This window comes from Staurois parvus, unplaced genomic scaffold, assembly GCF_062004578.1.
Source record: "Staurois parvus isolate SC_StPar_1 unplaced genomic scaffold, SC_StPar_1.0 ptg000445l, whole genome shotgun sequence".
NCBI lineage: Eukaryota > Metazoa > Chordata > Amphibia > Anura > Ranidae > Staurois > Staurois parvus.
Genome location: NW_028318241.1, coordinates 8,453,473 through 8,467,266, shown reverse-complemented (window position 1 = coordinate 8,467,266; position 13,794 = coordinate 8,453,473). Strand labels below are relative to the sequence as shown.

General features: G+C 39.9%; 1 protein-coding gene across 1 annotated transcript in view; it reads right to left on the bottom strand.

Annotated features, from left to right (window-relative positions):
* Positions 1-13,794, bottom strand: part of LOC149453923 (granzyme A-like) — an 80,429-nt gene that overhangs the window by 36,494 nt on the left and 30,141 nt on the right. The window contains exon 2 of the mRNA XM_089688089.1: positions 3,068-3,209. Coding sequence (XP_089544215.1) covers positions 3,068-3,209 — 142 coding nt within the window. The remainder of the gene's footprint in view (positions 1-3,067; positions 3,210-13,794) is intronic.

The window sequence follows — 13,794 nt, the reverse complement described above, 5'->3', positions numbered from 1 at the left end:
TTTTTCTCTATTAGGAAGGTTTAGATTTAAAATCTCTGTTTTAGTAGGGTTAATTTTTAAATTGGACATCTCACCATATTCTTTTAAAGCTTTCATTAAATTTGGCAATATTGTCCTTGGATGTCCCACATAAAATAACATATCATCTGCATAAGCTGCCACCTTATGCTCTATTTCCCCTACCCAAATTCCCTTTATATATATATTATTCCTTTTATAGTAGCCAAAAGCGATTCCAGAGACAAAACGTATAGCAAAGAGACAAAGGGCATCCCTACCTTGTACCATTTTGCATCCCAAAGTACTCTGATACTTCCCCATTAACCATAATTGCAGCCGAAGGTTGACTATATAATTTCCTTATCCATTCTCTCATCCTGGGTCCCAACCCTAGTACTTCTAAAGTGTCCAACATATATCCCCAGTTTACTCCTGTCAAATGCCTTTTCTGCATCAATCAAGAGTACTAGTGAAGGAGTTTTCTCTTTCCTACTTTTTTGTACAAGAAACCTCAGCGGGAGAGCTCCAGGGTTATAAATCCCACACTAGCTGGTGCCCAGGTGTCGGTTTATGGCTTTATGATATCTCAGATTTAGAAGCTAACAAAGTCCTTCACTGAGCTTCAAAGACATTCCGGATAAGCCGTAAAACAGACATCACATTCAAAATCCACTTTCCCCTATAATTTTATATCTGGAGATATGGAAGACTTACTTAAAAACCAAGCATATATTCAGATTGGTCACTTTAATACAAGTCACCTGATATATTACACCCCCTAGTTGGAATCTACAGGAGAGCAGAAAATGATATCTCCTTAACCGTCCCAAACAGGTATGTCATATTTAATATCTAGGCGTTCAGCAGATCATTCTGCATATTAATCTACTAGTGGCTAGGTGGCTACATACACCGAGGGGTAAGTTATTGATCATGATATAAGCTGGGAGGGATTTTGGTTCTAGCTTGGGTCTTTGTATGCAACACCCTCCCCAAATGAGGCGATTGGTTCTCTGCTTCAGGGAGACACCCTGTGGAGTTCCTAGAAAAGCTGTTATGCTTGGAGCAGAAAGCTGAGCTAAGCTGAGTTGAAGAACTCTCCCTTGTAACATCAGAAATAACTTTGGGAGATCAGGCCCTTTTGCTCAGAAACCTGAAAGCTGTTTAACCCAGGACGTTTGGCAAGTATTTTTCATCCGCAGTTAAAAAAAAAAAAAAAAAAAAGAGCATATATTCTGAAGCCTGGGGTGGCCAGTGGGTAGATGGCTCCTATGCTTTGGCATATATATATATTTTATAATATTTGTTGGCACATTTCATGTGTGCCCACCATTAGACATGGGTGGATACAGGGTGATGTATTCTAATGGTGGGCATACCACACACTTTTTCTGGTAGAGATTTCTTCTCTTACTTTTTTTTTTTATGCAGCCTGTGGGCTGAATGGGGAAAAAAAACATAGCATATACACCCAACAAGGACCAGTGATGTACTGGTACAGCACTGGACTTTGTGGTTATACCAGGACGATGCCTGCAGCTGCAGGCATCACCCTGGTATTGTTTTTTTTCAGCAGGTATAGTCTTTTAAAGACCGCCAAAAGAAAGCCCTATTTGTGTGAAAAAAAGGACATAAATTTCAGTTATGTACCGTATTGCATGACCGCAAAATTGTCAGTTAAACTAGTGCAGCGCTGTATAGCAAAAAAGTCGCAAATTGCAGTATCTATAACATAGTTTGTAGACTCTATAACGTTCACACAAAGCAATCAATATACACTTATTGGGATTTTTTTTTTTACCAAAAAAAGTAGCAGCATACATTTTGGCCTAAATTTATGACTAACTTTCAGTTTACTGTGTATTTTTTTTATAGCTGAAAGTTAAAAATATTGGTGGTAATTTTCAAAATTTTCTGTCTTGTTTATAGCTCAAAAAATAAAGTGCACAAGTGATCAAATACCACCAAAATAAAGCTTTGTGTGAAAAAAAGGACGTAAATTTTGTTTGGGTACAGCATTGCATGACCGTGCAATTGTCAGTTGAAATAGTGCAGCGCCGAATAGCAAAAAAAGGCCTGGTAAGGAAGGGGGGTAAATCCTCTGACTGATTACATTTATACTTTAACTACTTGCCCTCCAAAGAGTCAGAACCTGGAAGAGAGACTTGTGGCACCTGTGATGGACAGGAGCACTGACACCGCACCACTGGAGGGTATGCTGTGCCTACCAGTACATTATGGCACAAAGTTCCTGGAACCCTTTTTCAAAAATTTGTTAATTCTTAATTCTACTTTAACTGAGGGAGGTCATCAGTATGCAGAGTTCTTTAAATCTCAGAACTGGTTGGACTAAATTACAAATGGGGAGCTTAAAGGTGCCACCCACAACTAGCAACACTGAAATATATGGTTAACATTTTCTAATGTATTATATATTATACAGGATTTATATAGCACCAATAGTTTGCTCAGTGCTTTACACTATAACGGGAGACAATACAGCAATAATACAGTTCAATACAAGTGGGAAAGGAGGGCCCTGCTCCTTGGAGCTTACAATCTGGGAGGGAGGGGCTAGTGCTACAAAAGGTAGTAACTGTGGGGGATGGACTGGTTGGAAGAGTAGAAGATTCCATTATTAGCTGAGGGCAGGATAGGCTACCTTGAAAAGAGGTTTTCAGAGACTGCCTAAAAGTGAGTAGAGTAGGTGATAGTCTGATAAATTGGGGTAGAGAGTTCTAGAGGATGGGGGAAGCTCTGGAAAAGTCCTGGAGCCTTTGCACTTAAAATACATACAACAACCATAACCGAATTCTTCCACACTACTGGACCAGTCCCTGCAGCCTCTTTTCCCCCACACTCCTGTAATCTATAGTTCTCTGACATCATCAAGTCCAATGCATGGACCATAGCCCTGCATTGAGCATGGGGATGCAGAGGGAAAGTCCACTTTCAAAACACAAGAAAACACTGCAAGAGAGGACCTAATTGGTTTCCAGGGTTCAGATTTGAAAAACAAATGAAACAGTTGGCTTTGATGTGCATAGAGAATCTGATATTTACTTACACATTGCAGTGAGCTGCGGTTAACACCCAGTCACCTTTTATTAATATTCCAGCACATAGGGATCCATCAGTTTCCAGTAGGGCCATATATGGTCTAGAGTGAGGAGCAGCTTCCCGTCCTCCAATTATGTCACTGCACTCACCTGTAAAATATTAGGAACACACAATGAAATACACAAAAAATAATACACATTTTTAAATCTGTCAGACACAGTACATGGGTACTTCAAAGTATTACATAAAAAACTGTATATTCAAAGGTTACCTGTATTGATAATTCCATGTTTATAACAATGGGTGGATTCAGATATATCGGGATCTGAACCAGATCTCAACATTTCCTGTAAAACCACAGCTTGGCTCTACCCTGCACAGCTTAGCAAACCGTCCTTGTTTAATGTGATGGGCAGCTCTACTAACAGGCTTGAAAAGTGGTATGTAGGAAAAAGTCACTTATTGCACTTAAAGAGAATGTACTTATTTAAATATATTTTTTTACTACCGGTATGTTTGAAATAAAAAATATTGTAATTATTTTGTACTTTTTGAGTCAGAAATATGTTAACCATTTGCCGCCCTCCCTATGGCCGAATGGCGACTGGCAAATGTCATCAGCGTTCCGGGTGGACGCCATATGGCGTCCTCCCGCACATGCGCAGATTGCGCTCCTGCAGAGCCGCGCAGTGGTGCGATCTGTCACTGGCCGTGTACCTGAGTATCGGCCCCCGTTGCCAGTACCATGTGACCTGCTGTGACCAATCACAGCAGGTCACATGACAGTTGTATACAATGGATGGCTTCATTCATGCCATCCATTGTATACTAGTGTCTAGCTGTGAATGGTCACAGCTAATCACATGCACATGTCATGTGATTAGCTGTGGCCAAATCACAGCTAAGCACAAAAAAAAAAAAATACTGATCACTTCCCCAAAGTAGTACAATGTTACTATGGTAACATTGTACTACTTTGGTCATAGTGAAATATGAAAAAAAATCTTAAAAAAAAAAGAAAAAATTTAATAAAAATAAATATATATATTTTTTCATACTGTCACCAGTCAGTGTCCCTGATCACCGCCATGCCAGTTATATGATGACGCTGTACTGCACTGGTGACAATATGTAAAAAAAAAAAATAGTAAAACTAATTTTTTAAATTTTTTTTCATTTTCCGAAAAATTATGACAAAAAAAATACAACTTCAAAAAACTCCCCATGCCTTTTATGAAGTACGTTGGACTGTCTACTTTGCAAAAAGGGGTCATTTGGGGGATATCTGTACTGTTCTGACATTCTTGGACCTCAAGAAATTAGATTGGCTGTCAGTACTTCAGGATTGATCAATATTCAGATCTATACCATAGTTTGTGAACTCTATAACTTTCCTACAAACTAAAAAATACATCCTAATATGGGTTATTTTCACCAAAGACATGTAGTAGAATATATCTCAGCCTAAATTTATGAAGAACAATTATTTATTTGCAAACTTTTATAACAGAAACAAAGAAACACGTGTTTTTTTTTCAAAATTTTTGGTCTTTTTTTTGTTAGCAAAAAATAAAACCCCAGCGGTTATTAAATACCACCAAAAGAAAGCTCGAGTTGTGTGAAGAAAATGATAACATTTTAGTTTGGGTACAATGTTGTAGTGTAAAATTGCCTGGTATTGAATTGGTTAAATACTGTATGAGATTATTTTGTATGTTTATTTTCAGTCAGCTGGTTTCCCATGTTTCCAGATTAGTACATTTAGCTGCTTTACCTAAAAACTCCATTGTTTACATAACTCAAAAGCTCAAGCTAAAATTTCTCTCCTGCTCATACTGCCTACTGTCATAGATTCTGAACTACTCTCCTGCATATAATGCCCGCTGTCATACCCTCAGGACTCATCTTCTATACATACTGGCTGCCTAACTCTACTTTGTTTTATCTCACACCTTTTCATTCTGGTGTCATACTAGTAATAATGCATATGGTCCTTGTAACTTCTCCACAAATGCACCGCTGGTCAGCTCTAAACTCAAACGGCCTGCAAAATTATTGCTTTGCACATTTGATTCAATATGATGTAATCAAGCTGTAAAGTAGTATTTTCGTAATTACGGTATCCCTTATTTACTTCAGGGTCAGTTTTTTTTAGCATATTGTCCACTGTGTCCATGTATAACCATACCACACATATACAGTTATGCAGTGTGTGTGTGTGTGTGTGTATGTATGTATGTATATACATACACAGTTGTGTTCAAAATAATAGCAGTATGTTGGAAAAAAGTGAATAAAGCTCAAGATCCTTCTGATAGCTTTTATTTCCATGCACACAAATGCATTGGGAACACTACACATTCTATTCCAAATCAAAACATGAAGATAACTATATCAAATTTGTGTTCCTCTAAAAAAAAAAAAATTGAAGAAAAGTGAATATTAGACTGTTCAAAAAAAATAGCAGTGTTTTGTATTCTTCTTTACAAACTCAAACAATCACTATATAAACTGCAAAATGTTTATAGATTTTGCTTTCCTTTGAATCACTTAATATTTAGTTGTATTTAGTTCCAAATCAAAACATGAAGAAAAATAGATCAAATTTGTGTTGTTCCTCTAAAACAAAATTGAAGAAAAGGGAATATTAGACTGTTCAAAAAAATAGCAGTGTTTGTATTCTTCTTTACAAACTCAAACATTCACTATATAAACTGAAAAATGTTTGAAGATTTTGCTTTCCTTTGAATCACTTAATGAATATTTACTTGTATAAGCGCTGTTTCTGAGAACTGCTGTACATCTGTGTTGCATGGAGTCAACCAACTTCTGCCACCTGCGAACAGGTATGCCAGCCCAGGATGATCGGACTACATTCCACAGTTCTCCTCTATTTCTTGGTTTTGCCTCAGAAACTGCATTTTTGATGTCACCCCGCAAGTTTTCTATTGGATTGAGATCCGGGGATTGGGCTGGCCACTCCATAACGTCAATCTTGTTGGTCTGGAACCAAGATGTTGCCTGTTTACTGGTGTGTTTGGGGTCGTTGTCTTGTTGGAAGGCCCATTTCAAGGGCATTTCCTCTTCAGCATAAGGCAGCATGACCTCTTCAAGTATTCCGATGTATTCAAACGGATCCACGATCCCTGGTATGCGATAAATAGGCCCAACACCGTAGTATGAGAAACATCCCCGTATCATGATGCTTGCGCAACCATGCTTCACTGTCTTCACAGTGTACTGTGGCTTGAATTCAGTGTTTGGGGGTCGTCTGACAAACTGTCTCCGGCCACTACACCCAAAAAGAACAATCTTACTTTCATCAGTCCACAAAATGTTGTGCCATTTCTCTTTAGGCCAGTCCAATGTGCTCTTTGGCAAATTGTAACCTCTTCAGCACATTTTTTTTTTTTTTTTTCAACAGTGGGCCTTTGCGGGGGCTTCTTGCAGATAGCTTGGCTTCACACGGGCGTCTTCTAATTGTAACAGTACTCACAGGTAACTTTAGACCTTCTTTGATCTTCCTGGAGCTGATTGTTGGCAGAGTCCTTGCCATTTTGGCTATTCTTCTATCCATTCGAATGGTAGTTTTTCGTTTTCTTCCACGTCTTTCAGGTTTTGGTTACCATTTCAAAGCATTTGCGATAATTTTAGCTGAGCAGCCTATCATTTTCTGCACTTCTTTGTTTTCCCCTGTCCAATCCAACTTTTTAATCAAGGTACGCTGTTCTTCTGAACAATGTCTAGAATGACCCATTTTCCTCAGAATTTCAGACAGAAATGCACTGTAACCAGCATGTACAACATTTGCTGCCTTCCTTCCTTTAAATAAGGGCAATAATTGGCACCTGTTTTTCAAAGAATGAATGACCTCACTTATAGAACTCCACACTGCTATTATTTTGAACATGCCCCTTTCAATTAGTGATTCAATTACACAGAATCAGCAGCATGCATGTCATGTCTATTGGATTTCTATTACTCTACTACCCCTGCTCGTAAATTATTTGCCATGTAGAAATATCATTTCTACCACAAACAGTGATTGATCAGGTTAGTGATGTCTGACTGCTATTATTTTGAACACACACACACACACACACTCACACTCACACTCTCTCTCTCTCGTGCCCTAGGCAGGACCAGCCACTTGCGTCCCCTCCCCTGAAAAAAAAAAAACACCTGAACTGAGCAATCCCACACAGTGACAAATCCGACCCAACATACCAACACTGACACAGGTCAGCAGGCCCAGCAAGCACTAGAAGAGCAAGGTGTGGGATCACAATGATGTCATCACACACTGACACGTTGCACATGTGATGGATGGCCAGCTGGGTCACACTCACACAGACACAGGAGTTCGACATTACCTTCCTCTGCCAGTGCTGCTCTGCCTCCACTGATGAATGGGAAGAGAAGAGCTAGAACTCCACAGTCATCAGCAGCCCTCAGTAAGCTTGCATTAAGTGACTGAATCTGAGAGGAACACTGGATGGAGCTGCTGCTCAGCTACCACACTGGCTCCAGACAGCCGGCATCCTCCTCTGTCCTTTCTTCTTCTCTTCTGCTGCCCCTCACCTCAGCTGGAGGATCATTCATGACGTGTTCCACATAGAGAGGGTGCCAGCCTGTGCTGTGCCCAGGCACCCCTAGGTGGCTGCCTAGTTTTGCCTAGTGGCATCGGCCCTGTGTGTCTATATTTAAAAAAAAAAAAAAAAAAAAAAAAAAATATATATATATATATATATATATATATATATATATATATATACTTTTTTTTAAGCTGCTGTTGCTACATTCAGAGAGGTATACAGACATACAAATACCATTTATTGTGGACTTTTTTAAAGTGTTAATTTACCTTTACATTTTTTTGTAAAGGTGAACTAACACTGGACAGCCTCCACACCCCCCATTTCCCACTTCACTTACTTCTGGGGTTGCTGAGCTGCCAGCACTCCCACAGCCACTCCAGTGGATATGAAATTGAAGGTAAGGTACAACAGGGATGGGGGGCAGGTAGGGTGTCTGGTGTTGGTTCACCTTTTACATTTTGTTCTGTAAAGGTGAAATAACCCTTTTAGGGATCAGTTTTGTGAAAAAAAGTTTTTTTATTTAAACAGGAATAATATTTACAGCGGCGTAGGGTTCATGTTCCTCCTTATGCAAATGCATTTATGACACAGGTGTTGGAAATATTTATTTGTTCTCATTAATTATTTCAAGAACATTACCTGCTGGAGGGACACTTTTTAGAGATGTGTTCACCATATGGTGTGGGGATGCATCATCCCTGGAATGATTCCATAGTGAACTAAATGTAATGGTGGAAAATTTAGAATTTAATATGCAATAGAGTGGACATGAGATTGTTTGTTTGTTTGTTTTTTGGGCACAATAATTAAGATTGGTAATAGTAAATTACAGAGTCACATATATACTAAATCAATGCATAAGAGTAAATTTTTACATTATACGAGTCATCATTTGCTGAATGTTTTTGGCCTTATGCACACTAAATGTTAAAGATGCTGCTTTCAGGGGCATCTTGTGAATGAACCCTTAAATTAAGATGAGGTGGAGATAGGGAATTGATATTAAAGAGGAGAGCGGTGAAATGGATACATGATCTACTGTAAATACTTTACAACAGTAGAGGCTTAATATGGACATTGATCTATATTTATTCTTATCATTTTGGCAATCGATTTTAATATATCAGATTATAAATGTTTTGTACGATGATATTTTATGTCAGCATGTTAATGTGAGAAGTTTCTTCGGTGGCTGCTCCCTTGAGTTGAGCAAGACTAAGATGATTAAAGCCAGTGAGGCAGTGTAATTTCCAGTGAACACAAATTTAGGTGTACATGTAATAAAGGATAAGTTCACCTTTCTTCCAGCTCCTGTCTCCTCTCCTTTCCAATCCCTCTTCCCTGTGGCAGCAGGCAGGGGATCTTCTCCCCACACCCGCTGTCATAATTTCAAAAGAGAACGGCTGTGCAGGGTTCCACCCCTACAGCCATGTCATTCATTCACAGAGATCTGTGAATGAATGAACTACATTTACCATCGGCCTCCATGGCTGACAGCTTGTAGTTCTCAATGGTGAGTTGATTCTTCTTGCCATTCTGTAACTGGGCAGACAGCTTTCAGAGTGCCTGCAGGATCCAGGCATTACACCTATGATCTACTGATTGCAGGTGCATAGCTTACAAACTGTAGTGAAAAAAAGAAGCATTAAATTAACTTTTTTTAGATGCAAAAAAGTGCATTTAGAATTATTTTGTAAAAGGTGAACTTATGCTTTAAAACAAGGGTGTCCAGCCTGTGGCCCAAGACAGCTATGACTGCAGCCCAACACAAAATCTTAGGGGATGTGGCTTAGTGCTCAGAGTTGATAGTGGCACACTAACTGAGCTTCGGGATCTTCACAGCTCTAAGACCGGTCACCAGAAGCTAGATGATGGACAAACTCTCTAAGCCCATGCACCACAGCTTATCTGCCTCCTCCCCAGCTTGTCACATACCGGCAATCTTCAGATCACAGTCGGCCTCCAGCTGCGGCAAACGATGGCGACGGTCTAGCACGAGGAAGACAGTAATGAGGAATCATTGCTACTATCTGAGACCTCAGATACACTGATTACCCCTTCACCTTCTCAGATATGACATCCATAGCCGCAGATATCAAAAGCTCTCTCACAGCAGCTATTACAGATCTAAAGGCTGACCTCCTTGTAATGTCTGATCAACTGACTGCAGCAGGACAAGGGAAGCAGACAGTCATTGCTAGATTGGAGGACTTAACTGTGTCTTATTCCAGCCATCTTATTGCTATGAACAGACACCTCGAAGATCTAGAGGAAGGAGGAATAATATTAGAGTGAGAGGGGTCCCTGAATCTGTGAACCCTGAGCAGAATAAACCTGCCCTACAAAATATCTTTATTGGTGTCCTGGAAAGAGATCCTGAAATTGTCACTGATTTTGACCATGCACATAGACCACCAAGGCCTAGAAGTGTAGACAATGCACCACCTAGAGATATAATTTGCTGTCTCTCCAATTTCTTTTTAAAGGTGGACATTCTCTCTAAAGCCAGACAAAGTGACATTATTATGTTCAATGAGCACACCATTAAGCTATTTCAAGACCTGTCGCCTATCACTTTAAATAATAGAAGGGCTCTGTGACCCCTGCTGGAGGTTTTGAGAGAAAAAGGTATAGTGTATGGTGGAGATTCCCCTGTCCTTTGCAAGCTACACTAAATGGCAAACCATATCTGCTAAAAACACCTGAGAAGCTAAGAGACTTTTGTACCACTCTACAAATACCATATACTGACCTACCAGAATGATACCAGGAATTTAAACTCCATGCAATGGTCTCTAATACTTCAGAATCTCCTCGCAACTCACCTAACAAAACACCTCATAAGAAAAGGAAGAAATGACAAATAATCCACATCTGGATCTACTTTATCCTCGCCGAGGTCAAAAATACCTAAAGCTAGAAAGGACACCTGACTTTAAAACTTGAGGTGATGATCTGTCAACTTTTTTCTTTCTTGATCTTATGAACCTGAGTTCACTTGGATGTCCACATATACAAGACATTTTGAATCTCTACTTAGACCTATGAAGTATGTCTGTCTAATGGGCAGGCATTGACTATGATTATTACACATATCTACCATGCCTATCATGATTATACTGCTACACTAGACCTGTCACACAACTCTCACTTTCATGTCAATCATCTGAGTTTTATTCTTGCTACTTCAGAGGAGAAACATGTCTACTCAGATACATTGCTTCTATTTTTGTAGGCAGGCCTCAAACCCACTGAACATATCCGCACATACGTATATAGACATGTCCAAATCTGAGGTGTTGCTGTATATATCACTCATGGTATTTGAACTGTATAGGTGAAACCCAAATCTTTTTGCAGATGAACAACTTACAATAGGTTCTAGTAGTTCATTAATGGAAAGAGGGCATTAACTTACATTGATATTCTTTCTATCAAGACTATTTACATTATATGTTTGCCTGAACTATTACTATCAATTTTATCATTTCAATTGACTGACCACTTAACTTTAGTCTTTCATGTTTTCTTTTTTTTACAGCTGTGAAGCTGTTAATATCCAATTTTCTATGATAGGTTATTTCATATTTCAAATATCCGCTACAGATATTTTGTGTGCAGCCCATTCATATAGGTTTTGGGCACTCCCCACTCTTCCACATAAATTATAGATCTTGTTTAGCTATTATACTGAATACCCACATATGTTTGCTATTTGTCTACAGTCTAACTACCCTAGGATACTCTAAGTTTGGTAGTATCGAAGGTATTGTTACACATCTCTACTTCATTTTCCCTTTTAAGGGATAAACATTCTCATCCTCCCCCTCCTTCTTATCCTTTCCCACCCCACAATTTTTTGTTTTTTTAAACACCAAGCTAAAAGATTTGTGGACTATAGCAGGTATATTCCATCCTTGATTTAGTAACTGTGAAAGTTTCTGTTTTGAAGCACTTCTTGATCATAAGTTGTCATGGCTTAATCGGTGTTGGGGGGAAAAAAAGCCTCTTCTGATTTCCCATAATGTTAAGGGAGTAAATATCCCTGAGAAGAGATCTATGCTTTTGAGAGAACCTACAAAAGTGAAACCCAAGGTAGTTTTTCTACAAGAAACCCATTTTAAAACACATACTATCCTAAAACGTGGTGTTAACTACTTTACTAAAACTTTCCATTCAACAAATTCCCAAGCCAAAATGAAAGGAGTCTCCATATTATTAAGAAAATATGCTGCTTTTGCCATAACAGATCAACTAATAGACCCAGAGGGAAGGTATCCCCTAGAAGTGTTATAAATCCCCCCCCCCTTAACAGACAACTATAAGCAGGGAAAGACCGTGCCTGACTGTGGCCTTCTCAGGACGCATCGAGACTCTGGGGATGGATTAGCCACTCGGGGGCTCTATATGCGTCTTAAAAGAGTTCCAAGGGGGGGGGGGGCCACCAGGCAGTTAGGACATCAGAAAGACATAGGGACAGTCAGGAATAAAATAGCCATTTTAAGGGGGGATTTTAGTGGATTGTGATAGACAGTCCACGTTCTATTAGATGATCACTAAAATGACAATTTTATAGTCTTGCTACTCTCTGCTTCTTGCTCTCTAAATTCCTTACTCTCTTAAGAAAACAATCAGATATAGGGCAACGGAACAATGATAATGAAGATGGCGCCTTCATCCGGAGTCTCACCCATTCAACAAATTCCCAAGCCAAAATGAAAGGAGTCTTCATATTATTAAGAAAATATGCTGCTTTTGCCATAACAGATCAACTAATAGACCCAGAGGGAAGGTATCCCCTAGAAGGTAGACCTACCACTCTGACCAATGTGTACTCTCCTAACTCGGCCCATATATCCTTTTGGCAAAAAATTGTGGATTAATTAAAATGGTTTGCCACAGGTTGTGTAATTTTGGGAGGGGACCTTAATATACCCCTAAACCTGATTCAATATACCTCCTCCTGGCAAAGCTTTGTATATCCTATCGAGTTCTCAAGAGGATCAAATGTTTGGTGAGATCTTTGACATTAGTTGACTCTTGGCGGTCCAAAAATCCTACAGATAAAGATTTCACCTTCTGTTCACCCCCACATGAACGTGTAGTGGATTGTCATAGACAGTCCACGTTCTATTAGATGATCAGTAAAATGACAATTTTATAGTCTTGCTACTCTCTGCTTCTTGCTCTCTAAATTCCTCATTCTCTTGAAAACAATCAGATATAGGGCAACGGAACAATGATAATTAAGATGGTGCCTTCATCTGGAGTCTCACCCTAGGTGACTCATTAGAAGAAAAATATCTTTTAATGTAAACAACCCCCATAAAAGGGAATGAGTCGTTTTGGTGACAATTAGAGATGAGCGAAGAAATGAAAAATTCGATTCGACTGATTCGGCGAATTCGTGGACAATATTCGATTCGAGTCGAATAAATTCGCTGTGAATTTAACTTAAAAAAGGGTGTTTCTAGGCTTCAGAGAGACTTAATATTAGTGCAGAACACTGTACCTTTAATTTAAATGCCCTTGGAGTCTGCTGGGGAAGAGAAATAATACTGTCAGTCAGTATGACATGCAGATGAGTGCCGTCGATCTTAGAATCACTGCACACTTCACTCCTTTGGCCAGTCACGGGGCCAAAACCAGTGTTTGGAGCCACAGTGTGGCGGTGGAGCCAGCAGCAATGGGAGGCCATACAGCAACCTATGACAAAATGGAAACCAGCAGGAGCGTGAGGAGACCTGAAAGTGGCACATGGCAGAGTGGGAGCAATGGGAGGCGGTACAGAGACCCAGGTCACACTGTGGGACCAGCAGCAGCGTGACCAGGAGGTACGGGGGCCCATGGCCGATATGGGGCCTGGCGGCATCAATAGAAGGCCTGTAATCTGCCAGCAACCTATGACAAAATTAACAACCGCAGGAGTGTGAGGAGATTTCAAAGTGGCACATGGCAGAGTGGAAGCAATGGGAGGCCGTACAGGGACCCAGGTCACACTGTGGGCTCAGCAGCAGCGTGACCAGGAGGTACGGGGGCCCATGGCCGATATGGGGCCTGGCGGCACCTATGGGAGGCCGCTAATCTGCCAGCAACCTATGACAAAATGGACAACCGCAGGAGTGTGAAGAGATTT